At 49.3% G+C, this 25,239-nt stretch overlaps 2 protein-coding genes across 2 annotated transcripts; both read right to left on the minus strand.

Annotated features, from left to right (window-relative positions):
• Window positions 1-12,152: 12,152 nt before the first annotated feature.
• Hoxc5 (homeobox C5) lies at window positions 12,153-13,512 on the minus strand. Its single transcript, XM_005353790.2, has 2 exons — window positions 13,059-13,512; window positions 12,153-12,367 (listed from the first exon to the last, which is right to left on the minus strand). The coding sequence occupies exons 1-2, from the start codon at window positions 13,510-13,512 to the stop codon at window positions 12,153-12,155; spliced, it is 669 nt and encodes a 222-aa protein (XP_005353847.1).
• A 2,934-nt stretch (window positions 13,513-16,446) lies between these two features.
• Window positions 16,447-18,221, minus strand: Hoxc6 (homeobox C6). The gene is made up of 2 exons (XM_005353789.2): window positions 17,813-18,221; window positions 16,447-17,064 (listed from the first exon to the last, which is right to left on the minus strand). Exons 1-2 carry the CDS (start codon window positions 18,210-18,212, stop codon window positions 16,757-16,759), a joined length of 708 nt encoding a protein of 235 aa, XP_005353846.1. The 5' UTR covers window positions 18,213-18,221; the 3' UTR covers window positions 16,447-16,756.
• Between the last annotated feature and the right edge of the window lie 7,018 nt (window positions 18,222-25,239).

Below are 25,239 nucleotides of genomic sequence, written 5' to 3' on the forward strand. Positions count from 1 at the left end.
TTTTCGCATTCCCGAGTCCTCCCGAGAAGTACCGGCCGTGGGCGCGTTTCGGGGTCCCTAGGCCGCCTCGCCTTACACTCCAAGGAAATGGTCAGGCCACAGGGTCCCGGGCGTGCCGAGGCTGCAACGATGTGATCCTGCCCACCCGCCTCCGAGTCACTTTGTGCTGCGCGATCCTGATCCTCCACATTTGAGCTGTCCCCGGGGCCTGGCCTGGGAGCCGGGCTTTGTGGGTTGTTTTTCTACCCGCAAGAAAGTGTAAAAAGATCTGGACTGAGACCGGAGGAAGCAGGATGTGGGCTCGGGACCCTTTGCCTGGTGAACACCTGGGCTCAGTGCTGGCGGGTGACCAGCAACCCAGGGAAGGAATTCCGACTACAAGGCGCCTTTGGGACCGCAGGCCCTGTGGTCCCGGCTGCGGATCCCAACACGCACCAGGCGATGGGATCCTATTGTTACCCCACAGCCAGGAGGCCCCTTTACTTGACCATCCCAGAAGCAGGAAGCGTCTTTTCCGGGTGGCTCATGCCACCCAAGCCCGGGACCGCGGTTCAGCCTCCTCCACTGCAGGCGTTGCAGGTGAGGCAAGGAAGGGAAAGGGGGTAGGGCTGTTAAATTAGAGAGGAGTGGGTTAGGGTCGGGATGGAAGTGGAGGACTAGAGTCAAGAACTCTGCCTCTTCGGAGGATGAAGCCAACTGACCTCTTCTCCGTTTTCCCATCCGGAAGGAGAAACTTTCAACCTCCCCAAACTGCTGGGCTTCTAACTAATAAACCTTCTCTGCTTTCTCTCCCATAGTCATGTTCATTCTTTGATGAGTCACTAAAAGCAAGGTTTTTTATTGTTTTGTTTTGTTTTGATACTGTGTAATTTTTCCACAGAGAGAGGACTGGGTCGGGATGCCTCTCTCTTGTGGAAGTTCAGCGAAGCTTGGGTTAATAACAACCTCTTCCCTGCCCCCTGACCTAAGACGCCCCAGTTCCTCAACCCCCATTCCTTCTGCACAGTAACGTCGTCGGGTAAATAAGAGTCAGTCTGCCTGGCTATTAGGATTCTGGAGACGTTGGCATCCGTAGCAATCATTAGTCAAAGCCGCAGAAGCCAAAGCAGCCCAGCCGAGGAGTTGGACAGAAAAAATCTTGGAAATGATATACAGGAGCTGAGAAGGCATCAATCCCGCCGATAAGAGCGGCCTGCCGCGCCTAGGCGGCCAGCTTAATTGGGCCCCGGGTACCAAGAACAACGCGGGAAAGGAGATTGTGGTTGTATAGTGACCCTGGCATCATTTGGGCATCTACAAAAATATTTAGAAGTTAAACACTTTTTCTTCCAAGTTTCAAATATCGTGTGTGCATGTGTGTGTGTGTGTGTGTGTGTGTGTGTGTGTGTACCTATAAACCCTTCACCCCTGTGAACAGAGGAACTACACTGGATTCTTCTGGGTTGCTGTCTCTGGTGGTACTGAAGATGGGAAGCTAGAGTTGGGATCTTAGGTTCTAGCCACAATCTACTAGAAGGAGGCTATGATACCCTTGCAGGGATTTCACAAGTCCCATGACTCAGCTGAACTAGAGTTGGAGAAAATCTTGGTGGTAGTGGATAAAATCATTTGCTTTAATAGGCAGCACATTCTAGTGATACTGGGTCCCCACCGCTACTCATTAGATATCTTTTTATAGGTCACAGGTGCTTGGGGTGGAACAGACAGCTGTAGAATGTTAACTTTTTTAAGGGGGAAATCTGTGCCCTTACACCTAAAGGCATTGTGGGAACTATGTCTAAACATATGTTCAAATATTTTAAATTTGCACAGATATGGTAATGCCTATAAACACTTCATATACATAGTTTCAATATGTAGCTATTTTATTGGTTAAGAACCTTGAATAATTCTAGATAAAAATTTCAAAATAAAAACTGAGTCATACATGTACAACTCTTTCTAAGGAGGAGAGACTCGCAATAGTCATTTCGCTGTTTAGAGAGAACTGTGCTAACACATCCCAGTATGTACCTCCAACCATTATTGAGAAAGATCGGTCTTATGCACACAAGAATCTGACAGAAGACCGTTAGGTTCACTGTGGATCTCTAAATCTGCATACAAATGTGGAGCGGAGAAGGAGGTGAAACATACATGCGGATACAGACACAGAAGAAGCTAGAGGAGCATTTTCATGTGTGCTTTAGAAGCACACTGCTCTCCATGAAGACGCATGAGTTGCACTGTATCTGTTCTAGGAATGAGGAGGTTTCCCCAGTGCTTATAGGTTTGGGGTATACTGCCCAAACTTCTCTGAGAAATGGATGGGGGCAAAGCTTTGTAAATATTGAAAGACTCTAGGAATTTATGTGACGTGTGCCTTTATTTCCTATGTGTAAGGGTATTTTAGTGGCAGTGGATGCCTGAAACTCTGTGCCTAGAGTGTCCAGATAAGATGTTGCTCCTAAAGCACACCTTTAATCCCAGCGCTCTGGAGACAGAAACCAGCGGATCTCTGAGTTCAAGGCCAGCCTGATCTACAGAGAGATTTCCAGGACAGCCAGGGCTACACAGAGAAACCCTGTCTTTATGGAAGGCAAAACAAAACAAGATATTGTCCAGACTTAAGAGCGAGGTGGAGGGCTGTTTTGTTTTGTTTTGTTTTCTTTAGCTCAGTAGACTCACAGCTCAGAAAAGGAAACTGTGGAGGCTGGGGTGTATTTGATACCTGAAGAGTCATTGATTATCGTCATAAAATAGAACCATTAAGGTCAAATGTATTCAGTTTGGTGGAAAGATCTGTGTGAAAGCTGTGAACTCCTCAAAACACAACCTTCCATGGCAGCTCTCTCCATCCAGGGCCAGGTGAAATTGCTATAAGCCTCACGCCAGCTCTGCCTCCTACAGCCAAAGTAAAGAGACAGCAGGAGCCTTGAGAGCTCCCCTTTCAGGCTCTGAAGCTGTTTGTCTTCGGAATTAGCTCTTTTGTGATTAAGGTCTTGCTGATTGGGTTTTGCATGGGGGGAAAAGGAAATGAAGGTTTTGATTTTTACAGTTGAAACTTTGTGTGTCTTGGGGGTGGGAAGAAATCACTAACTGACCCTTTTCTTATTGGGGGCAAAGGATTTGGGGGACTCTGAAAGTCCTTTCATTTTACTTCCTTGGTTTACTGGAGAAGGGAGGTTAGGAGAGGCCTTAGGTGGGCTTGGGGAAGTGCAATCCCTTCTAGCAGGCTTCTTGGGAGAAGAGTGATTTACAAAGCAAAACCTTAGACACTGCTTCCTGAGATTTCACCAGATCAAAACAGCCTCCTTAGGTGTTTATGACCCAACTCTGCCCCCAACAGGAAAGGCTCCCCCAATAAAACCTTAGCCACCCCCATCCTCCACAGGGGAGGGGAACACATATACAATCTAATGTAAAGGACCTGACCCCTTATAACACACACACACACACACACACACACACACACACACACACGCGCGCGCGCGCGCACACATACAGAGAGAGAGAGAGAGAGAGAGAGAGAGAGAGAGACAGAGACAGAGACAGAGACAGAGACAGAGAGAAAGAGTTTTCCAACTAGAATGTCAACTTTTTAAAGTTAAAGAAGCATTTTTCTTAATTTTTGTTTTTTTTTTTAATGTCTGAGCAAAGAAACTTTTGAGCCTGGAGAAGAAGGCATAAGACATAAGAGTCTGTTTTTTTTATCCCCCCCTCTCCACCCCGCCCCAGGATCTTCACATAGTTCAAAATTCAATCTAGGACAACAGGATACTGAGAATCACCAAGAGCACGGCTACCACCCATTAGGGGCTATTCTAAAGTCTGATGAGTTTCCAGAGCTGGGGAAGAAAAGTAAGTCAAAGGTTGAGGGCTTGAGGAGTGGGGTGTGGACAAATGGTTTCTGGTTGGGCTAGTAGGAAGATGGAAAAGGAAAGGACTGGGAAATTGGCTGCAGGCTGGTTTATTGTATCCAACCAAACTTTTCACCTCTATTAAAGTATAATTGGATATATACATATATTTCTGTGTTTAGGTGTCCTAGTGTTCAGGGACAGGTGGTGAGAGAACTAAGGATCCCTAGAGAGCAGAGCTAGTCTGTTCTGCCATAGGAAAGTATCCCAGGGAAGTGATCCTACCCATTCCACAGTCCATCTTTCTCATATCATGGTAGAACTAGAGAGACAGGCCTCCTTCCTGTACTATCTCACAGGGTGCCCAGAACCTTCTATGTGACTTCACCATAACTTCGAATGGTGGTCAGTTAGAGGCTGAGCAATGTCCAAAAACAAATATTCTAGCCCAACTTTCCTAAGTTTTATATTGTGGACACACACATACACACACACACACACACACACACACACACAGAGAGAGAGAGAGAGAGAGAGAGAGAGAGAGAGAGAGAGAATCTCCCCCTAGCTTTTCATTCCTTTAGACTTAAAAGTGGGACAGGAGTTCCAGAATCCTGTGAGACTCAAGAACAAAGGGATCTATCACTTTGACGTGATACTTGCTTGGTATACACACTACCTACAGTTGGTGGTGGGGAGGGGGGAGTTATCTCCTAAAACTTCATCAAAGAAGCCCGGAGAGATTTTATCAGAGCAAGCACACCACTAGGAGTTGCAATGATCCTACAAAAATTGAGCGGGGGTGGGGGGTATTTGACTTTCTTAGCTTTCTAACATCACATCTATTAGAGTCCTAACCCAAAAGCCCTAGCTTGGCATTCTAATCCCAGTTTCTTCTCACTCTCTAAGGGCTTCAGCTGCTCCAGTTGCACTTTGGAGGAGGCTCAGAGGGACTGACAGTGCTGTCCTCCAATAAAATGACACAGATCAAAACCAAACAAAACTAATAAAAAAGACATCAAACTAAAGCAAAGATACTTCAGCATTTTCCCCTTCAAAAACATCCCAAAGCTTCTAACAGGATTAAGAGAGACAGTATACTTGGACATGAAGAAGAAAGGGTCACTCTGAGAAACCTCTCTTTCTGGGGCCTGTGGGGACCAAGCAGGTCTGCTGTCTTTCCTGGCTTATCATGGGATCTGGTGAACCCAGTGTGACAAGGCCACACTGAAGAAGAGGGTTGGTCTCAGACAGGATGCTACCAGGGAAATGAGCTTTAATGCTACTTAATAAAAGAGGCAAATGGAAGCCCATGCTTTAGAAGAGGGTCTCTGTTTCTGGTTTCTCACTCTAATCTTCCCCCTTAGCCTGTGCATTATTTCCAAATCAACCCCACCCAGAAGACAATCAGGCAGGGTATCCTCTCTTGCCTCCTATCCATAATACATGAAAAAGAGGGCTTAGAGGCCCAGGGAGAGCTCTTACTCTTTAGCTCATGGAATGCACAAGATCAGAGATGAAGAGAAGGCAGAAGAATTTCACTAACCTCCAGCAAAACCCTGGAGATATGAAAAGAATACCCAGGCTGGACATACCAGTGTCCAAGTACGCACAAGTGTAAGTATTTCCTTTGGATACACACACTATGCCATCCAGAACTGTTGATCAAGTTATTCTGATTTCCTTACTTGGTTTGATTCACATAAATACAACATCAAAGTACACGTGCACCCACTGTCAGCTACTGTGTCTTCTGGTAGCACAAACACAAGATAATCATCTAATTTATCATTACATGTATTAACATATGTATGTTTTGAACCCAAGGTCTCAAGTATGCTAAGCAAATGCTCTACCATTGAGCTACATGCTCCAGTCAAGTTTATTATATCTTGTTAAAAAGAAAGGAAGGGAAAGTGGCTTCCACAAGCCCACCAGTTGTTGAGTATGGGGGAAGAAGAATTTTTGAGTCCACTCACTTGTTTAGAAAGAGACTCTCTTCGGCTGGGTTAAAAACATTTAACAAACTAGAGGTATCAAGTGTAACCTTCAAAAACCATCTCTACTTTTGCTTCTGTGTCCAACCACATTGCTTGAGGCAGTCTGATAAAGTTAATTGTTCCTGGAGCATTTCCAGAAAGTTAATCTTCTAACTGTCCTACCTGTCCCTAAGAGGATATCAGGAGGATGAAAACTCCAAAAGCTAAGAAAGGCCAGTACGTGAGAAGCAACGCAGAATTGGATTCTGGGCTGTAGTTCTTTCCACTCATATTTGCTCTGTAGCCTAATTCAGAGTTGCCTTCCGAAAGCCAGAGACTCGAACAGGGTCACACCAGCTAACAAGACTGCTCCCAGATGCCCAAAAAACTGTGACGGAACTCCAAAAACAACTTTGTTAGAAAGTAGGGATACAAGAGACTCCTTAAAACAGCTTCTAAAACTGAAGAAGGGGATTGCAATCTGCTTACTATAGCACCCCCCCTCCATGCTTGCGCTTGGCCTCTGAACACTCTGGTCCTTAAGGCCGTGCTGCAGAGGAAGGGAAGGGGCCAGATCCAGACCCTGATCCAAGCACTTTTTTGCTGATTGGTTGGTGGGGCATGTGACTCTGCTAAATTCTTTGCTGATTGGTTGTTTTGCTCCTTTTGGGCATTAAAGACCTAGGGACAGAATTAAAAGCTTTTTGGGTAGACTAGGGCATCTTTGGCACCTGATTCTTTACCCATTCCCCCATCTCAAATTCGTCCAGAAAAGAGGGTAGGAAAACCAAGAATCTCAGCTCCCTTTTGTGTTTGCCCCTTTCCAGGTGAGACCAGCAAAACATTAAACACACACACACACACACACACACACACACACACACACACACACACACACACAGGCACACAGTACTTATATTGACCTGACCAAAGCAAAACATGGGAAGGGAGAGAGGTCCCATTGTAAAAAAGAGAAGTAAGGATAATGAAATGGAACTTTTGAGCCTGAAGATCAAAAGGAGGGCGGAGAAGTGTTGAATGACCCCAAGAGATGCTGTGTAAATCCATAAAACACAGAGACACCTTCACCTCACCCTCTACTAGGAGAGAAAGAGAAAGGGCTGCAATTGGTGGGACAGGGAGGGTGCTGGAGTGTTACAAGGGAGTGCAGCTTTGACACAGACTAAATTTTTGGTTAAAGACCCTTGGCTTTCCACTAAAGCCCTGGGGAGGCTCAAGAGGGAAAGAGTCCCTAAGAGATGGAAACTCCCATCTTCTGATGTTTAGGTCAGTAAATTTCCAGAAACCCTCAAAATCACAAATCCATGGAAGAGGAGTGGGAGAGGGCAGGTAGAGTCTAAGGAGGAAGCTTCCTGAATGCTCTCCTGGAGAGTCTAAAGCAGAGAAGTTGGGGCAAGAGGGTAGAGACAGCAAGTTGGGGGTCCTGAGAGAGTGCATCAGAGGAGCCCTGCACACTGGGGCCTGAGCTTTTAATGCTTGAGAGTTTAAGCACAGATGGGATGTGATAAAGTTGGAGCTTGGCTGAGCCTCCCCCCCCCCCCCCGCCTTTTGGCCTCTGTTCTCCCCAGATCTGCTCAGTTGATTTTTGCTGTATTGTAGGGTACCCTGGACTGTGCTCACAGCATGCATGACCTTCCCATTGCACAGCTGCTCAGACCCATCTCTCCCACTGCAGTCCTCTCTTCTGGAAGGTTGCCCCCTCTGCTCCCCTAACCTCTAGTCTTTGTAAATCTTTGTAAACCTTCCTCATTCCTAGCCAGTGAGCAAGCACCAGGAATTCGGAGTTCACAAGTCACTTTTGTGGATTAACCTACCAACACCCAGGGAGGTGAACCTCACAGGTCTGGTGGGCACATGTCCTCTGCTTCTGCTTCCTTTGGTACTCCTTGATAGATACCTGAAGGGAGCCCCAGGGTGCCTTGCACAATAAAGATCCTACTAGTTCCATTCCTAGGGAGCCACATCTTCTTCTCCCTCCACCCCCATGCAGGTAGGGGGTTTCCAGAGTCTAGCAAATAAGTTGCCTCCACGCTTAACCACATCCAACACACATCTGCTGCACACCAACCAGAGACCTCTAGGTCTCCAGGGCCTGGCTTCACCTAGGCAAGGCTGGGGATGCTGGAGGGACCTAGTAGCTAGGACTGGGGGAAGACATGAGCCTTCTAGGCCCCAGACACATCCAGGTCCTGGACTCTGGAGGCTGGGGTAATTGCCCACCCAAGCCTAGTGCTGAGACGTTGAGATCAGTACAAGCAGCAGTCTGTGGGTTCAGAAACCACAAAGCTGTCCTTCCCTGTCTTCCTCTCCAACTTCCTACCCTGCCTGTACCCTTGGCTCATGGCCTCTCTGTGGAGCAGGGGGCCCCAGAGGCACTTTGCCCTCATGTTTAGGGTTTGTACAACCCCACAAACAGCCATGTTTCTGCCCCTGGTTTGGCTTTCTTCCAAACCCACAGAGGGTCAGAAAGACCTTGCAAATCTCTGGAGAGGCAAGGCTTCTTTCTAACCCAGCTGACTAGCAGCAGCCAGGCCGAGTGAAGGATGCAGATGGGAGGCCTGGTCTAGGGAGAAAAGGTCCTCCATCTTCCTGTACTCCAGAAGCTCCCCTTATTCTCCCACCCAGCCCTGGGGAAGTCTAAGGAGGCCTTTTTCTTTCTCCCCTTAATCGGTAAGAATCCTCTTCTTTCAAATTGGGGAGGGAGTTAAGTAAATGAGAGAAAGGGCCTGAAACAGAGAAAAGGGGGGAGAGAATCAACTTACAGAGATCGCCAGGGATTCATTGCGAAGATGCAACCTCTCACCATCATCCCCAGCGCCGTGATCCCCTCTAACTGCCAGGCCCTCTGTCCTAGCATTAAACCTCCCCAGCAGCTGCATGGCTGGACAGTTAAGATTATATATGATGTAAATATATTGTGGGTTTGTCAGCTCTCCCTACACCATAAAACTTGGTTTAATGACATCACGTGGTCCCCCAAGAGCCACTCACGGGCTTGCCTTCAGGCCATTCACATAAATAACCTCCAAAAGTTTCAAACTCCTAAATTCACATAGAAGCCTTTTCTAGTCCTCTAATGCTCAGTTACAGTGAAAAACCCCCAAGCTGCTCCTCTGCCCCCACCTGCACGCCCTTGCAGGGGGGAGGGGGGAGGAAATGGATCTTACTTACTTATTTCTCCAAGGACCTGATGTCCTCAAGGTCCTGTTGATATTTTCTTCCTATTTTGTTCTCCTCTAATTGCTCAGAGTGAGCCGTGTCCCCTCTTCTCACTCCCCCGGAAGGTAAGTCATGGCTCTTCCCCTCTTTCCTGCTGTCAGAGTGGGTGGGCTCTAGGGCAAAGTAGAGAGGTGGGCTCTGGCTCTCTTACCACCTTTTGGAAACAAGGAGCCCCTCTATTAACTCTCCCAGAGCAATGCTAAGCCCTGAAACTTGGAAGTTAGTCCCGGGGCAGCTGGATGGGGTAGACTTTAAGCAGAAGCTTCTGGTCAAAGAGAAAAGGGATTTCTAGGCCTCACCCACTCCCAGGCCAGGAGAGGTCTGAGGCCTCTGGCTTTGTGTCTTCTTTCTGGGTTGCCTCTGCCAGCAGCACCACTGGAGCTGGACAAGGGCTCAGGCCCATGACAAAAAAAAAGAGAGCTGGTAGGCACAGCTTTCCCTCCAAACCCAGGCAAGCTGAGACAGTCCTTCAGCTAGCTCCTCCAGGGAGTAAGTTCAGACTTGCCTGGAGGAGGCAAGCAATCCACCTAAGGGCAGGTGGACTTTGCCAGGCAGGTCTGGTCAGCATCACCCCTATCCTGTTCCCAGTCCCCATCTATCCCTGGGTTCATCAAACCCTGATGTGTCCCCCTGGGGAGAAAACACAGGGCCTCATAAAGCCTGGGAGGCTGGAACTGGTGAGTCTGGGCACCATAACCTCTTCCTTATTTAAGTGTTAGCCATCTGAGCTGGCAGCACTTCTTTACGCTTCAGTGCTCATCCAATAGTCTAACTCAGCACGTAGAAAAATTAAAATAACTCCCTGAAGAAAATCACACATTATATTTCTCTCTCTCTCTCTCTCTCTCTCTCTCTCTCTCTCTCTCTCTCTGTGTGTGTGTGTGTGTGTGTGTGTGTGTGTGTGTGTGTAAAGAGAGAGGGGGGGAGGAAGAGAGTAGGTTGGGGCTGGGCTGCCCAGCCTCCAGGGTGCAAGTTGAGGAAGTTGAGGGGAGACTTTAGCAGTGCTTTAACATTTCCTGAGCACAGAGGAAGGGAAGGGAGGTAATGGATCCAGTTCAGCAGATAGATACTCACTGAGACCTCCTACATGCTAAGCATAGGATGGGGACAGACACAATAGCTTAGGTGGTGGGAAGCAGTAAAGTAAGCCCTTTAATAATCCAAGGAGTAACAGCATTAATGGTTATAAAAAAAGAAATCTCCCTGCCTCTCCCCAGAGCCACTCTATTCCCTTTCTGTCCTAGTATAGAGTAGCCCCTAGCCCAGTTTCAGATCCCCACACCTCCAGTATGGGGGGGCTAGTCTTGGCTCCAGGAAATCACCCCATTGTGGGAGGCTGGAGAGGAAACACAGTAGAGTTTTACGGACCCATCCCACATTTGTTTCTACTATAAAGTACTTCCTCCTCCAGCTCATCCCAGGAACTTAGAGTGGAGCTGAGCAGAGCAGAAGCCTAGGCCAGCCTCAGTGGAATTAGCTGTGCCCTCTCCCCCTCCATCAAAATTTCAGAGACTCCCACACTGGTCTATGTAGCTCTGATCCAGTTAACGTTCATTCCTTCATTGGCTTAGAACCTAGACAGGGAGCAGATTATCTGTTTTCTTTGAGGCAGAAATGTACACAGGGCAGGCTGCACTTCCCTGTCCTCCTAGCCCCCCCCCCCGTCACCCCATTCCACATCTTAGAAAACTGAAGAACATCTCAAACCTTGACCAGCTCCCCTTCCCCCCCCCTGCATCTCTTTTACCAAGCAGTATCAACTATTGCTGGAAACCATTTTGGGATCAAGCATAGCCCTACACCAGGGCCTCAGCTTTCTCTCGGGGATGACCCAGACGGAGAGATCTGGAGACCCAGAAAGGCCTGAGTCTCGGTCATCTGAGTCACTAGTTTCTATGTCCTGGCATTAAGTACAGACGACAGACAGTCTAGAAGTCTTTTTAGTCAAGGAAGAATAGGGCATAGAAAAGTCTGGGGAAACACCAGTACAGGAGCTTTTGAGTACCCTTCCCTTCACCCCAGAGGCCCTTTTTGGAACTCAGTTACATTTCCCTATTCTTGCTGCTCCTAGAAGTGTTTAAAGTATTTTTAAAGGGATTGGTTAAAGACTGGGCCTCCCCATACACTTCAGAACCTATTTAGACACATCTGCTTAATGCATGCCCTAAACAGACAGAAGTCATTGCATCTTTAATCTTGTTCTTCTTTGTTTTTATTTGATATGACAAAATATAGTTTCAGAAAGGACCTGGAATCAATAAATAGTTGGGTGACTGCAATGGGCAGGAGGGTGAGAAAGTCATGGCAGGAAATTCAAGATAGCAAAAGCCTCAAGAACCACTTGCTAGGATTCAAAGGCAAGAGACCCCAATAGTTGAGCTAGGTAGCAGGCTGGGGCTGTGAACCTGACAGTGCATGCAGCAGGCCAGGCTGGGGAGTTTCCTGGGCTTTGGGAGGGGTTAGAAGGTTTGGAGAGAACAGACAACCTGGGGGGGGGCTTACGGCCACTTTCATTCATCTCCCCTTTCATATGCAAATCATTAATAAGTAAGAACGAGTTTAGAAACTATAAAGGTTAGTTGCTATAGGAAAGCGCCCCGAGTCTGGTCATACCTCTGCCTGGCACCCCGAGTTGAGTTTGGTCATACCTCTGCCTGGCACAAGCAGCCTTCAGCGGCCTGGCCAGCAGGAACAAAGAAGAGGGTGAGGTGGAGGTCCGGGAAAGGGGTTGCGGCAGGTCTGTCTCACCTTAACTCAGGCTGGCCTCGCCCGGGCTAGGAGCCGGAGGGGCAGCCCAGGGTGAGGTTCATCCAGCACTGGCCGGCTGTAGCCCGCAGCCCTCGGGAAAACCCTACACGAGTGTGTCCTGGGCCTGGGGTGTTCAGCTGAGCCGAGGTGAAATGGGCAGGGTAGGCGGCCCTGCGGAACCCTGGGTGGATGGGGATTCGGAATGCCAAGGAAATGCGCTTTTGTTTGGAGGCCTGGAGCCAATGCTCCAGCCTCCGCCCCAAAATCTAGAACGATAAAAACCGAAAAGGAAGGAAGCAGGGATCAAAAGCCGACCGGGGTGCTCTCTGAGGGCTCCCTTCTTCCTCTAAAGAGCCTCTTTGCTCTTCATTTTGGAGTCTTTCTTCCACTTCATCCTGCGGTTCTGGAACCAGATCTTGATCTGTCTCTCGTTGAGACATAAGTTGTTGGCGATTTCTATGCGCCTGCGGCGAGTGAGGTAGCGGTTAAAATGGAATTCTTTCTCGAGTTCCAGGGTCTGGTAGCGCGTGTAACTGGTTCGGGACCGCTTGCCATCCGTCTCTGGAACATAAATCCCCCCAAGCCAGGAAGGGTTGAATACTGAGCAACACTTCAGCCTCCCACCCCAGTCGCAGTTTCCCACCCGTGATCGGAGGGGGTGGAGGTGAGCGCGGTGGGACAGGCCAGAAGGGCCTTAGGCTGACAGGCCCAACCTCGGGAGAAGCGCCTCCGCCTGGGCAGTAAACTTTCCACCGCAGCCTTCACTCTGCGGCCGGAGGGGCTGAGGGGGGGTGGGGGGAAGAGGGAGACCCAGGCTCGGACCGAACAATAAACACCCTCGAGATCCGAGCACCGGGGACCCCCCTCCCGCCCCTCCCGAGTCGCTGGAATCCTCCGGAGCCGCGCGCACCGGCCGGCCGGGCTCCGCAGGGGAGGGAGGGAGCCCGCGGGGGGGATCCCCACTCTGAAGCCCCGCGCTCCTCACCCTTTGGATCCCTCTATTTTTTTAACTCCCTCCCTCTCCCCCAAAAATTGAATATTGCCTTTTATACACGTTTTGTTCCTATGATCCAATTATGTCGTCGTAAATTTGGGCGCACACAGCCTCTAAGCCTTTTAGTGGACAGTTTTACGAGCCATTGATGCCTGAATCGTAAAATTTATGGCCGCAGGTTTTTTTTCTTTATTTGCCCCGCATGGCCTATAAAACCCAGGCGAACCCGAGCGCGCAAAATGAAGTCCTAAAGTTTACCGTGGCTCATGTGCAGTTTGGTCATCCACGGGTAAATCTGTGGCGGGGCCGGTGGCTGGCTCAGTCCGGAGGGCTGCCCTGTCTGCGCCTGCTCCTCTTTGATCTCCCCACTGCTCTTAGCTCGCTCCTCCAGCGCCGGGCGAGCCGCCTTCTGACTGTACATCCCGGGGTTCAGAGGAGCCGCTTCGTCTCTGCCCAGAGCGTGTCCCGGAGCGGCCGCGGCGTTGCAGGCGGGGCGGTCGGGGTGAGCCCGGGGGTTGGCAGCCATGTCTACCCCGTGGAGAGAGTTGGAAGGCGCAGGCGGTGGGAAAGTGATGCTTAAGTCCAATCCACCGTAGCAGTACCTGGATGCCTGCACCTCTGAGGCCGATCCATAGTTCCCACAAGTTTGCATGTTATAGGCAGGGATATTGGGGCTCTGCTTATAGAATGAATTGGCTACGTAGGAGCTCATGGCGGGGAGGGCCCAAAAAAATTTCTGCACCCTTTTTGATTAAGGGTGATTTGTGACTCTTTGAAGTTGAGGGTTTTTTTGTTCTCCAAAGTGCACAATTTATAGGTGGAGATATCTCTTTCTTTATCCTATGCGCTCTTCCCAAATAAGGGAGCCTTAAATAGAGTCACGTGACTGGAGCGGCCACTCATAAATTTGGCTTGATGACCTCCGGGAGGTTAGTGATGGAAGCGGGCGAAACGCATCTTGATATGTTGGCAAAGCCCAACCCGGGTGTGTGTGTGTGTGTGTGGGGGGGGGGGTTGGAGAGTGAGAGAGAAAGGGAAGCAAGGGGGAGAAAAAAAATGGTGCTTGGAATTGGGGGGTGGTGGGGACAACGAGCTCACAGCGACACCTGGTGCTTACTTGGAAGAATTGCATCCTGAAGCTTCTCTTGGCAGCTGGATTGTAGAGAAGTTGCTTGTTGGACAAACTAACCCTTGAGCTGGCCTTAAAATTTTGCCTAAATTTGAGAAAAGATTAAGCCTTATTTACGATTTACACAGGTGGTTTTTATAATGGATAGTGCCAGTTCCCTGCCCCCAGAGACTTCCAAACTGCAAAGATGACTGAGAAAGGGGGTTGGGGTAGCTAAAGTCTAGACTAGAGAACCAAGAGGGTGTACTTAGGTTCCCTATACTAAAGATCCAGAGATCTCTCTTGGGAGGGTTGGGCTAAGCTCTGCTGAATAGGAGTTTGTCTTCTCAGCTTGGAAAAAAGAACTCAGCCTCTGGGAGGTAGGCAGGATGGAGGGAGGGCTCCTGAGTGAGCAGAAGCTGCCAGAGAAGTTCTGAGGCTGAGGGTCCTGAGGACTCTGGGATATGATCGGAGGGGCCAGATGGACTTGGGTTGACTTCACTAAGTTAGGAACCCTATAGGGGTAGGAGGTACCATTTCCATGTGTGTAAGCAGACACAGTGGGCTGCAGGACCCTCCTACAGCTGCGATCCTTGTGGGTACTGATGCCCAGAATTTCAGACAGCAAACAGATGACCCTCTAGGGCCTGGACAGCATGATTCAAACCGCTACAAATATTATGAGCAAGGCACAGATAATGACCTGCTTGTAATCTTTTAAGAGTAGGCCCTTAGACCAGGTTTCTCAGCAACCTCAATCTAGAAGGCCCCTAGAAATTTTCTGGACTCTTCAGAGGCACAGGGTGGGCAGTCCAGGCGATTGGGCAACCTAGACAGTCTTTGGCCAGGGTTTCTTCAGTCTTTGGTTCCTTTCTCCTGCTCTCTTAATCCCAAATCTTGCTCTTTGCTGTCTGCCTTTCCCCAGAATCTCTCTGGCTCGGCCAGAAGTGCCCCTCCCCGCTGGTGGAGGCTGGGGGGGGGGTGAGGGCGGTGGCAGGGACGTGGAGAGTCTGCAAAACTCAGGAGGATTTTTTTTCCCCTCCGGGAGACCTCCCACCCCCACCTCTCCCTTTAGGCTCACTCAGATGTTCCTTTCTCCTGCTCTCTTAATCCCAAATCTTGCTCTTTGCTGTCTGCCTTAGAAGTGCCCCTCCCCGCTGGTGGAGGCTGGGGGGGGGGGTGAGGGCGGTGGCAGGGACGTGGAGAGTCTGCAAAACTCAGGAGGATTTTTTTTCCCCTCCGGGAGACCTCCCACCCCCACCTCTCCCTTTAGGCTCACTCAGATGTCTCTGGCGAGGCTTGGGGAAAGAAGGTTGGAGTTTAGAAACAGTTAGGGTCCTGCTGCCACCCCCCTCCCCACACACACACAAAAGAAGCAAGAACAAGATAGGCTAGGGCTGGAATGAAGAAGGAATTTTGTCTGGCGGGTCAGGAGTTCCAGCATAGGCCAGAACTCAGTTTCCAGTCTTTCTCTTTCGAGATGTCTTTGGATCAGTGTTCAGTCCCTGCGGACTGACAGTTCTTGGCTGCCAGGGCGCTTCAGTCACGTTTTGCAACAGCCAGCCTGGTCTGGCGGGCTGGGGGGCTTGCTTGCAGGTCCTCTTCTGACGCTGCTGTCAGGCGGGATGGAGGGGGCGCAACCTGGTGCTCGGATCTCGCCTTTAGGGCTTAGGGCTCAGAAGCCTAGGATTCCAGGCTCCTACAGGCGGGAAGAAAGGCCCGCGTGGGGCTTGCAGCCCAACCGGCTCACTCAGGCTTCCCCGCCCCCAGCGAAAGTCCAAGAGGCTCTTTTTCCTCCTTTTCTTTTCCGGGGTGTGTGTTGCTCCTCGTAGGGGAGGTCCCAGAGGCCTCTCAGCACCCCAGCATAGCCAGGAGAACCCAGAGACCGTGGCTCGGCGCCCGGCTGCGGGGCAGGCGAGTGTGGGGGCTGGCGGCAGGCCGCGGGGAGCTCTGCTGCAGGCCCGCAGGCGGGTGAATGAACAGACAGGCGGATTATAAACTTTTAAAAATAATATCAGTTTTATTAAATATTCGAGAACGGATCCAGAGGTCGGATTTATACAGAAGGATAACACGAGGGGGTTTCTTTCTTTCTTTCTTTTCTCCTACTGGCTAAACAAACGTCATTCACTTTTTTTCTCTTTTTGCTATTTTCCCTCTTTTTTTTAATCCTTTTAAAAATGAAAACGGAACACTGACGGTACTAAACATAAATATAAATACAGAGACCACAAATACAGCTAGAAATATTCACACAGAAACGGTCACAGTTCGTAATATGCCATAATGACCCCCAGGAATCTTTAAATACAATTTGCCTGGACTGGGCATTTGCTGGGGCAGAGGGGCTGTGCAGGAACTGGGGAGAAGCCCGGGGTGGAGGTGGGGGATGTTGTAGGGCCAAGGCGCGCCCTCCTGAGGCCTCCCGCCCTCCGGCTGCCAGGCCGGGCCCTGAGGCCATGGAGTGGAGGCCCCAGGCCTAGGAGCCGGCTATCTGCGCGGGGGCGAGAGTTCAGGGCCTCGAGGTGGGGAGAGAGCCTAGGGCTCAATTGGAGGGACGTCAGTAGAGTCTGAAGCGTGGTTCAGGGACAGTGTCCCCCAAGGCCTGGGCAAGGGAAGGGGCCTGTAGATAAGCCGAGAAGGAGCTAGCGAGGGGAGCTAGAGGAGGAGGCCTGTGAAGAGTTGTGCAGTGCGGGAGGGGGTCCAGAGCTGACTTGCAGGTCCACGTCTGACTCCCTATTTTCTTTTAGGAAGTCACAACACACCAATTGTGCCAGTGATAAATACAGAGTATGTGACTCGGGGAGCTAGGAGGAGCAAGGGAGGAGAGAGGGGTGCAGGGTCCTGGTCACTCTTTCTGCTTCTCCTCTTCTGTGTCCTCCCGCTTTTCCTCTTTCCCGCCCAGGCTGTCGGCGGCTGCCCCTCCGCCGCCCCCCGAAAGCGTGGATGTGAGATTAGATTCTTTTTTCCACTTCATCCGGCGGTTCTGGAACCAGATTTTGATCTGTCGCTCGGTCAGACACAGAGCATTGGCGATCTCGATGCGCCGGCGCCGGGTTAGGTAGCGGTTGAAGTGAAATTCCTTCTCCAGTTCCAGGGTCTGGTACCGGGAGTAGATCTGGCGGCCGCGCCTCCGGTCTGCTCCGTAACCGACCCCTAGAGATCCGGGCACAAAACACACTAGAAACAATCAACAAGGCCTCCTCTGAAGACATTTTCGCCTAGCAAAGTCCAGACTCTCTCTACTTGACCCACAGCTCGCGGGTTTTTCGAGCTCTCTAGCCTTCCCTCTTTTACTCTGCCCCACCCCCACTGGGGGTACAGCCAGGACCCCAACTTCATTCAGTCTTCCCACGAGGTGGGAGATGTGTGTCCCAAAGAAAGCTGGGGGGCGGGGCTGCATGTCTAAAAGCTGAGTTTTCTTTTTCTGTTTTTCTCTTTTTAAATTTCTATTTTTTTTTTCTAATTCCAACTACTGGGGATAAGGGACCCATCTTTCAAGGACTGGGTTTCCCCCCACCTTCCCCAAAATCCTGGTTCCCTGAAAAGTTCTCCCCACTTCTCTGCCCTCTCCTAACTCCCCCCTTTCTCTCCAACCTAAAGAGACTTTGGGGGGCTTCCCCACCCTCTGTCCCCTCCCCTCATCCCTGCCCTGTTCCTGCCCCCTCAGCTCTTCTTGGAGCCTTCCAATCCGTCAGGGACCGAGGGGGCCAGGCCCCTGCGAGCCAGAGAGGAGGTGAGCAGAGGGGGCTGAAGAGGGGGCCCTGTCTCGGTGTCGGCGAGGAGACGAGCGTGATTGTTTTTATGGGGCCATAAAAAACTCTCTCCGCCCGTTCTTCTAGGGAAGCCGGTCATAAAGCCAGTTCAGTTTATTTAATTTATATCTCGGAGCTGTAAAACTCACCACTGTGCGAATTCATTCGCTGCATCCAGGGGTAAATCTGGATACTGGCTTTCTGGTCCTGGGGCGCAGTCCTGCCCTGCTCAGAACTAAAATCCTGAGCCATTGAGGTCTGTGTGTTATGTCCTAAGGTGTTTTGTCTGCAGTTTGAGAGCATGTCTTTCTCCTGGTAAAAGGAATTAGATCCATAGTCATACGGCCCCCGGCTGGAACTGAACACGACATTCTCCTGTGGCGAATAGAAGGGAGTCGAGTAGATCCGGTTCTGAGCTACAGCTGCTCCATAGGTCGAGAAATGCCTCACTGGATCATAGGCGGTGGAATTGAGGGCGACGTTGGGGAGGACGTCCTGGCCCCCGGCGAGGTGGCAGGATAAGGAAGGGTTAGTGAAGTAGGAATTCATCCCTTTGCCTTTACCTGGTCGGGCTATGATTTCTTTAATATTTATTTCTGTCTCCAGTTTGTACTCGGAACTAGATGGTTATAGGGACGGCTCCAATCCAGGACAGACAAAATGACAAAGTCAGCTGACCCCCTTCTAGCCAATCGCAAGCAAGATGTCAAGAAGGGGGAAAAAAATCGCTTCTGCTTCTGTTGATTCCCTAGTTGAGACTAAGTGTGTGCTTTGAAAGTAAGACTTGGATTTCCTTTAAGAACATATATGTAAGGGAACTGGTGTTGGTGGGGTGCAGGTCCGTGAGCAGGGCCCCTACCCTGCTGCGGAAGGAAATCTCTGCCCCAGCTAACTTTATTGTGCTCTGGCCAAATGCAGATCGAGAGAAATCCTTGTGTTTTCAGTTCGATTTCATCTTTTGCATTTGCCCCTTTTCTAACATTACATCCTGGTTGCTTCATCTGAGGAGATCCTTCGCAGTGGGAGGAAGTTCTCAGAAATTCTACAAGACATTCTAGCTTGCCACTCATGAAGTGAGCCCCATCACTAGACAGCATATTTTTCCAATAATTAAAAAAATCAAAAGGAAAGGGAGAATTCCTGAAACATGGTGCACAGAGGAAGACAGTGTCGCTGAGTCTTGGGTTAGAGGGTATGTCCATCTGAAGGGTGACAAGTTGATCTGAAGGGTGAGACCATGGGGTACAGTGGGGTCCTGAAGTAAGTAGCTACTCTTTTCTGCCTCCCAGCCTACTGCTCCTCCCCAGGTCCCTTTTTGGGGAAATTCCTGCAACATTTTTACTTAAAAGAAAACATGTATAATAATACATACACACACACACACACACACACACAGAGAGAGAGAGAGAGAGAGAGAGAGAGAGAGAGAGAGAGAGAAAGAGAGAAAGAGAACCTATGAGATTCTTTCTAAAGACATCAACTCCTGTTTATGTTGGTGAGAATTTATGATTTGGAACAAGCTCAGGCCAGTGGGGTAGTTCACATACTATGCAGCCTGAACAAGGAAGGGACTGCCATGAACAATTAGTTATCGTCCAGCATGCTCAAGCCACTGCCCAGGTCACAAGAGCCTTACCTGCTCTGGATTCAGGAGTGGAGCCCTGGACCTGAGCTGTAAGGTCAGAAGACCCTGGAAAGAGCTCCTGGGGAACCTGGGTTCGCACCCAGCCAGTCACCTCTAGGTGCTCAGAAGCCCTTACCTCCATTTTCCTCCCCACCTTGAGGCTGAGCATAGGGAGGAGATTAGAACAGAGCAGTTTGTAGGGCTTCAGGGAGCTGCAGTAAAGTGAACCAAAACAGCAGAAGGTGTGCAGCTGGGGTTTCCCTCTGGTTAATCCAAACTGAATTTGATATCGACATAGGCTGGAAATACTTGGAGCTGACAAAGGGAGGCTGGCAAGGCACAGGAAGGAAGCAGCGAAAACTCACGTTTTCCCCCTCACTATTTTTTTTGAGCCTGACTATAACAAGAACCCGGATGTCGCTGGGTTTTATGATCTTTTCCTTCTGTGTAACAAAGCGGAGTAATCAATGGGCAGCAATAAAGCCATAAACGGGACTACGCTGGGGAAAAAACTCGTTTCTTCATCTTCTGTAATGTTAAGGTTTCCCTGGAGTGTCACGAGGGGGGGGGGATAAAGTTTAGAACCCAAAAGCAGACAGTGTGTAGGAACTAGTGCAGACAAAATGTTAGTTAATACATGAAACTCTTTAGGGAGTTGAGGAGTCTTCCTGCCAGACAATTTGTGTTGGCTTCTTAAAAATCCAGCCCTACCTTTGGAAAGGAGGGAAACTGCTGGAACTTAGGAGAGCAGAAGAAAAATCCCTGTAATTATGGAAGTTTCTATCCCTTGGACTATACTATTTTCTTTCCAAGATGAAGAAGGCAGAGGAGGAGGCAGAGAGGGATTTTAAAAGTTATCTCATCTGGGGGTAGCATAGCAGTTGCTCCCCCAAACACAGACAGTAGTGTGTTGCTTTTTGCTTTCCAATTCATCTGTACTTGAATTCATGGCATGTCTGGGCAGAGGTTTCCAACAGCTGGCTGAGTCTCCAGTCCCCCTGGAGGGCAAGAGGTAGGGAAAGAGCTAACTGAGGGGAGGGTACCCTGGGGCTTAGCTAGGGAACAAGTCAGTGCACTCCTGGACACCAGTAGCCTCTTTTCAAAGTTCCCAGCCTCCTGTCTGCCCCGAGGGTAGCGGTGTAACAAGTAGAAGCCACAGCAAGAAAGAGTAAATTTCCCCCCTATTTCAGAATGAGATTGCGAGAGGGATAAATCATGTCACTGGTACTTCCTTCAAGATATTAAATTGTTGCAATGTAAAACAAATTGAATGATGGAAGATAGGATGTCTTAATGAAGTTTTGTTTTCCATAAGTGTGGATTTTTGTGTATTTTTAAATCTCTTTTATGGATGAGTTGGGGGAGGGAGTGACCTTAAAAGAAAGAAGGGACTTTGAGGGAAACATTGCTACAGTCCCCTAACAAGGATGCCTGAGTTTCCTAGAGCCCCCTCAATCATATCCAAAGTTGGGGAGATTCTCTTTTGGGGCCTAAAGGTGGTAGGCTCAGGGGTGGGCGACCCGAGGAGCAGAGTGTAAAGTCTCAGGCCTGGAAAAGTTAAGTGTTTTATTACGTCCCAAAACAGAGGCAGAGACTGAAAGGTCTCGCCGATTTAAAATGAACAGAAACCAGCTGCCTGGGGCGGGGGTGGGGGACAGAAATGCTGGAAAGGGGAGACCAGGGAAGGCAGAAATCAAATATCTTCCCATTATCTAAAGACTTTGGGGGTAAATTAACTCCCAAAACACTCTCCTGCATTCCTTTCTATTCCTAAAGGAGGAAAATATCCCATTTCTTTTAGTTAGACCTTTAATCATGCTGTTGAAATTTACTCGGAGGATGGAGGATTCTCTACAAGGGGGAGAGCAGATCAGATGAGTTGATCTTCCCTCCACTGGGTAATAGTTTTTCCTTCTCCCATCTTGTGCTCTCTCCTCCCTTTGCGGAAGACTGGCTGTCTATGGGGGAGGGGCCGGGGCTTGAGTTTTTCTAAATATATTTATATTTTCCTGTTAAATTTGTCTGAAAATAATTATGGAAGCTCATCAGCAGAAGCAAGAACAGATGTTTTATGAAAACTGCAGTGCAGCTCTGTAAATACGCACAAGTCTTGGGAAGCAGGGAGGCTCCCATTCTTTGTTTCCATCAAAACCCAAGCTTAGAGAATCAGAACAGCCCCCCATTAGGCCCGTCTGCCCGCCTGCCCGGTCTATGCGGTACCGGGGGCTTTCGACTTTCTGAATTAGGCATTAAGAGGAGACTTGGTGTCAAGAGCAGATTTTCGCTTTGGGAGCAGTAATTACTGGATTTAAAAACAACATTAAAAATCTTAGAAAAGGAATAAAGGGGGAAAAGTTGCCACTGGCCACTCCAGCCGCCCACCCCCACTAGAAACGTGCTTTCCAGGGGTGCTAATTATAGGAGAGGAATTTACTGCCTGCTTCTGGGGCCTGAGTGGGTGTAGCCACTGACCTGGAGGCTGAGGGCTGCACGTTAGGAGTTTCCCCGGATTTCAGTCTTTGGGGAGTCTAAGCCAGGAGAAAGGTGGGGGTCCCGGGGTCCCTATGGCTGTGAACTGGGAAAAAGGGAGGGGGACTGGGACTCGTTTCTAGGGTGATGCTATGGGCAGTCCTCATCTTGCCTGCCTCTGCTTTCTTCTCTGCTCTGGCAAATAAAGTCATTCTGTGTGTACAGACTTTTGAGATGAGCCTGGTGAGATCTGGAATTTTTATTCGGGGATATTCTTCGATGGAATGTCCTCCTTTGTGTTCTGCAGGTCTCCTCTCTCCCAGATCTTCCCCATCTCTGCAAAGTCCTCTGTGACTGTCTCTAGCACTGACCTACTCCATTCCTGGCCTCCGAGCCTAGCTCACTCCAACGGCCGTGGGAACCGCGGGACTCCAAGCTCCCTTGCCTGCCCGGGCTCTTGGAAGCCTAAAAGATACCGCAGCTGCAGGACACTGCCCCTCCACCACCTCCAGTTCTTGATTTCCTGCGACACAGAGTGGTTACCCTCCTCGGCCCCTTTTGTGCTGAAAAGGGAGCGAGCTGAAATCCCTCTTGCACAGAAAGCTGAGTTCAATAATTGTTCAGCTCACCTCACAATCGCACTATTTGGTTAAGGCTTTGTTGTTCTAGAGTTCAGCTAGCTCTACCGGCTTATAGCTAAATTAAAAAAAAAACTTAAAAAAAAAACCCTATTCCAAATGTCTGGTGTTTTGTGAACAAGCCCCTTTGATCTCTGTGGACCTCGGAGGAAAAGAATTGCAAAGAACGCTGCAGGCTGCCAAAGAACCTGAACGGAAGTCTGATCTGCTTGGGAATGCCAAACAGGGCTCACCCAAAGGGCTCCCAGTTTTTTCTAGACGTGTTAAGGAAAGATTTCCTAAGGCAGACACTCTCTGTACATACTGTGCACTCCAAAAAAGAACGCTGCTTTCAAAAGTCAAGCTTAGACACACTGGGAGAAAAGTGAAAATTGACACACCCAACGCAGAGACAGATTCAGTTGTAGGAACTTGATCTTTGGTGACAAGGCTTGAGCTCACCAGCTGAAGGAAGTTGGGGTGTCCTTGGTGAGTAAGGAGGGAAGGGGAAAAGGACCAGAGGGGTCAGCTCTGAAAACTCTAGGGCCTGTGCTGTGCTTCAGCCGCCTTTTGGACTAAGAAGAGGTTCTGAGCCTTCTAAAGCTGCTGTGTCTTTATCGCAAGTCAGCACAGGAGAAAGGTATGCAGAGCAGCCCTGCTAACTGATGGCCTGTTTTCTCTCCTTCCTCTGTTTCTGTGAATCTCTGCCTGACCCTTCCTAACTTACACTCCACTGACCGCTATGCTACTGCTACTGCCATCCGCAGACACAAAACCCACTTTTCCATGTCTGGCTTCTCCAACACTGAGTTAAAGTTCAAAAGTAAAACAGATCCCATCACACTGAGACCCCTTCAGGCTTCCTCTGGAAAAAATAATTTCTGACTTTTAGAGACCAGGCCCTCAAGTCTCCCACCTTGATACCAAAGCAGCAGAAATATCAGCTGAGGAGAGGATTTGTGAAAAGCATCTCATCCCTACTGAGAGTTCAGCTGCCTTGGAACATTTCAGGAGAGCAAAGCAGTACTTGGCCTGGAAATAAAAATCACGACCCAGAATACTTAGGGTATTTGCATTACCCAAATAGAGCCTCGGGAGGCTGCCAGGTGAGGAAGCACAGACAATGAGGAATGTACTATTCTATGCTAGACCAAAGGAGTCTCAGCTCTCCGGTTCCTCCTCAGCCTTTGAATGGAGACCATTACTTGGGAAGGTTTTGGAGGTTAATGAGAATTTAAAACTGGAGAACTTGGCATTTATGATATCACAGTGAGTTGCCATATGGAAACTATGTAAATCATAAAAGTATGGCAAGAGTTGTAGATATGAGTATGAAGCCCCCTCTTACCCACCCGGTTTCTTCTCCTGGCCTAACTTCTCCCACTTGGAAATAAAATGTTATTATGTTCTAGAACAATAAGCCAACAATGAAACCTCATCGTCATTTCTCTATAAATAAGCTTGTCCTCTATTGTCAGCAGATCTAAAGAGGTATTTAATTCATCCTGGTGAAAGAAGGGGAGAGATGGGGAGAGAAGATCATTTCAGAAAAAAAGAATATTACTGTAGTGATACTATTTTAGAGTTGATAGCCAGGAGCAAAATTAAAGACAAACATCGACCCTTCTGACTCTACACCTGACATGACTGGGGGTTTATAGGACCCTTACAAAAGGGGAAATTTAATTTTTGTAGGATTTGCATAAATTCACTGATATTTTGGAAGGCTGAGGAGAGAGAGAGGGGTAGGCGACATGCTTTATCTAGTTTTATGATTCTCCTAACATTACCCTGACTGAAAATCCAACCACATATGTCTGAGAGAAGCTCAGGCAGAAAGGAATGGAGGAGCCAGGAGGAGGGCAGAGGAGATGGAATGAGCTCAGGGCCTGTGGCCCCTTTCCAAACAGTTACCAAGGTGAAGGAAGAAATGCTGCCGCAGGAAAGAGAAGGGAGGTTTGGAAATCTCCCCAACACCAGGACACCCAGGGGTTTGTGGTGTCTCCATAATTCCCTTGTCCCATAAACAGCGGCAGTTTTTAGAACAATTTCTGCTCCCTCCCTTTGGAAGGGGAAAATGAGGGAGCGCATAAGGGCGGGAGGAAGGGGTGTTGAAAAAGGGAGGGAGTTTGAAAGAGCCCTGCACTTTGTTCTCCCGAGCGAATTTGCTGGTTTGGCGGGTCTTTGACACAGACAAAACAAGTAAACAAGGCACAGACACAATAAACAGGGGCGTCTGACAGCATTGGCACAGGCTATGGGATACTTAAGGGACAAGATTCTGTGTTAATGTCACCCCGAAGTCGGTGTCACCAGAGTAGGAAGGCCTGAGGTCACTCTCTGTTATTGAGGGAGAAGCTTGGAAGAAAGGCTGTGAGGAACCTAAGAGCCCTGGGAGCTCCACAAAAGCCACCCAGCCCTGCTCCTGCCCTCGCCTTCCACCAACATTAGTATTTCCTTTCAGTTCTGTCTGTCCTGGAAAAGCTGCAAAAGGGGCCAATTATTTCCCAACAGTGGCCCATACTCAGGGCTCCAGGCCCACAGGCCTTGTATTCTAGAGGGGCCTCTACCACCCTTCTCTCCTAGTGGACCTCTCTGGTTAAGGTCACTGAAAAGATTAAAATGTACCCCCATCAGTCTCCAGATCTGGGACCTTCCAGAACTAATAAGCCCTTCAGACAGTCAAATCTGGCATGAGGAAATGAGCCAGGGAGGCAAAGGGTGGGGGGAGCTATTCACAAGCACCCTTGCCCCTCCAGGTTTACCTTCTCCACAAGCCCTTTCAATCACCTTGGACGGCAGCCACCCAGACTCCTACACAGAAATCATCTTAGCCACTATAATCCCTTTGCCATCCATTCCTATG

Source organism: Microtus ochrogaster, chromosome 15 (assembly GCF_000317375.1).
Source record: "Microtus ochrogaster isolate Prairie Vole_2 chromosome 15, MicOch1.0, whole genome shotgun sequence".
In the NCBI taxonomy this organism is placed as follows: Eukaryota; Metazoa; Chordata; class Mammalia; order Rodentia; family Cricetidae; genus Microtus; species Microtus ochrogaster.